The 2,964-nt window shown below is 26.7% G+C and overlaps 1 protein-coding gene across 1 annotated transcript in view; it reads left to right on the forward strand.

The window, feature by feature from the left end:
* Window positions 1-1,408, forward strand: part of LOAG_18717 (hypothetical protein) — a gene marked incomplete at both ends in the record, with an annotated part of 6,867 nt that extends 5,459 nt beyond the window's left edge. Inside the window, 3 exons of the mRNA XM_020451381.1 lie at window positions 204-444; window positions 933-1,087; window positions 1,339-1,408. Coding sequence (XP_020304839.1) covers window positions 204-444; window positions 933-1,087; window positions 1,339-1,408 — 466 coding nt within the window. The remainder of the gene's footprint in view (window positions 1-203; window positions 445-932; window positions 1,088-1,338) is intronic.
* Window positions 1,409-2,964: the final 1,556 nt, after the last annotated feature.

Here is a 2,964-nt window from a genome sequence, read left to right on the forward strand (position 1 = left end):
ATTTTCTTACTTATTTTTCTTAGTCTTTTCTTATTTTCGTATTTATTTTTTCTTACTTTTCCTATTATTTTTTTCTTATTCTTCTATTTTCTACTTTTTTTCTGTTGCCACCATCGTGGACTACTGGTTAGAAACCATGGGCTTGAAATGATATTTTCTTGTACGATTGAATAAGTTATGAATCCAGGAATGATTAATTTCAGGATAAATACGAGTGTCGTTTATCGAACAGATCGTACCACTCGTATGTTGTTAACAATTTTATGCGTATTTTTAATCACCGAACTACCACAAGGTATTATGATGGTACTTTCTGGTATCCTTCCAGAAGCATTCCGACGCCATATTTATAATAGTCTTGGTGACCTGTTGGATTTATTATCACTTTGCAACGCATGTACAACATTTGTTATCTATTGCTCAATGAGTGAACAGTTTAGAAATGTTCGCTTTTCTTTTTCAAAATACGTATACATAAATGTATATGCAATCATTAAATTATTTCCCTATCACATCGAACTTAGATTCTCTTTCCTCAGAATCCTGGTTAGTTAGATTTCTTAATGGTCAGATTCCTCGTTGATTTCAGACTCTTTGTTGGTCGAATTCTTTAAGGAATTAACGGAAAGAAAAAGCGTTTTTTTAAGATTTACTTCACTTTGATATAAATAAATGTTACCATAAAGGGATTAGGTCCATTTAGCAATGTTAATAAAGCAAATTTTAAAATTCTTTTATAACTTTGTATTTTGAAAATTTTCAATTTTTTAAAATAGTTCAGAATGATGAAAACAAATAGTTGGAAAAAGGGAGAGTAAAGATTGAAAGAGAATATTACTTGCGTAAACTGTCTTCAAAATTTATTTTAATAAATGAGCCAATTATTTCATTGAGAAATTTCACTAATTCCTTTTTTTTTGCAAATGTTATAGGAATTTAAACAAGTATTCCTGCCAAATTCACTATTCGGTTATAAGTTAACACGGAAGTTACAATGGAATCATAAAGAGTCGTCATCATCTACGCATTCATCTAATGGCAGAAATTCCAAGAATATCTTTGAATTACCAGCAAATATCTTGAATCGGTACGTATTCACCGTATTTACTCATATATAACAAGAAAACTAAAGCTCATTTAATTTGGTACTGTAACTTTCGATAAAATTAACTTATTTCTTTACTTTACTTCTTTGCGTCTAAGTTATCTATTGCAATTATTAGAACTTTTCAATTAAGCTATCATCTAATCATATGATAAAGAGAGTAACAACTTTCTCAAAGTACATTTATGACCCAGCAAGTAAAGATTATTTTTTTCAAGTAGTTCAATTTGTAGGAATACTAAAGATGTTTGTCCAATGGTGACAGCAACATCGGAATTACTAATGGAAAGTTCGTTAACCTAATTGTACTATGTTAACAATAACCTACAGGAATGGTCAAACATGAATATGGAAAATGACGAAGATATCAAACGGTTCTGTTCCAGTGCCTTAAAAAAAAAAAAGAAAACATTTAACACCTATAAATTGTATAAATGTTAATAAGGTTGAAAATTTTTTCGTAAAATAAAGAATTTTTGCAACTTTTTTAACAAATTTAATGATATTAGTGAATTTTAAAAGTTTAATTTCACTAATTGTTACCACATTTAATGTACACCAAATGTGATAAAAGAAAAACAATTTGTTTGATAAAAATATGATAAAATAAACCACAAAAAAAGTATGGTAGATTTTGATGAAATATATTAAAATCAACTTTATTGCAATTATATCGAATTATCAAAATTCATTCAGTTGACCTTTGAAACATGTTTCCGGATGATAGATATCACTGAATGCTTAAGATTTTTCCTCAATAACTTTCAAGTGTTTCAAATAATCGCAATCCTTAAAATGGAGCAAGCACAATCGATCAGTCTTGAACCAAAAAATTTTTCAAACTATCATTTTTTTTTGATGTAAAAAATTAAAATGTATTTTTATCAGTAATTTTTTCCTATGAAACTTATAAAACGGAAAAAGAAATTCCTTAAACTTAAACTAATCTAAACAGTATAAATTTCACAATTTAATTTGCTTCTTTGTTCTTTGGCCTAATTCATCATTATCTTTCAAATTATTTAAAGAATCAAATAAATGAAATAAACGTTTACTTTGAACTACTCAATTGAGATTACAAGTATTATCATGTTTTCCAAGCATAAATGAAATAATTCATTTGATACGACAAATAGAAATGGAAGGGAAAATTGCGACAATGTCGTAGCACGCAGTTATTTTAAACATGACTTGAGAAGAATGACGAAATTTTGGAATGATAGAAAGGAAAAATTTAAAGATTAAAATTATCATTATGTTTGAAATATAATTAATTTATTCGTAAACAAAATATAATAGCACAAAATCAATTTTTGTAAAAAAAGGATTCAAAATTTAATTTTTAAACTTCTTTCTCATTTGTTTTTCTTGTTTTCTTGCTAGAAAAACTTGCTGGTCCAATACCTCACTTTAAACTTTTTGTATTTTTTACTTCGGGATGTATTCTCGTATCCTATAAATACTCAACAAAAGTTAATTTTTAATTACTTCACAAACTAACTCATTAATTAAACTCATATCAACGTATCTTCCCAAAGCATCTAGTCCAAACTCAAATTTCCATTTAATTAGTTTTCCTATAATAATTATATTTGAAAGAAATTAAAAATTACTGTTCGTAATAATCACCTCCAACTTTTTTAATTTTTTAAAATAATTAATAAATGTATTAGATATTTACAAGATAGAATAAAGATGCATCAGCGCTTACCATATCATATCAAAATACTTGTAATTAATATTTTAGTCAGAGAACATTGTAGCAGAACTTATCACAAATTCAATGACAATGATAATTGAATCCAATAAATTACGCCTTCATTTTAAATATTTTCGAAACTTTTACAATTGCTATCAAT

This window comes from Loa loa (assembly GCF_000183805.2).
Source record: "Loa loa unplaced genomic scaffold supercont3.463, whole genome shotgun sequence".
Lineage (NCBI taxonomy): Eukaryota > Metazoa > Nematoda > Chromadorea > Rhabditida > Onchocercidae > Loa > Loa loa.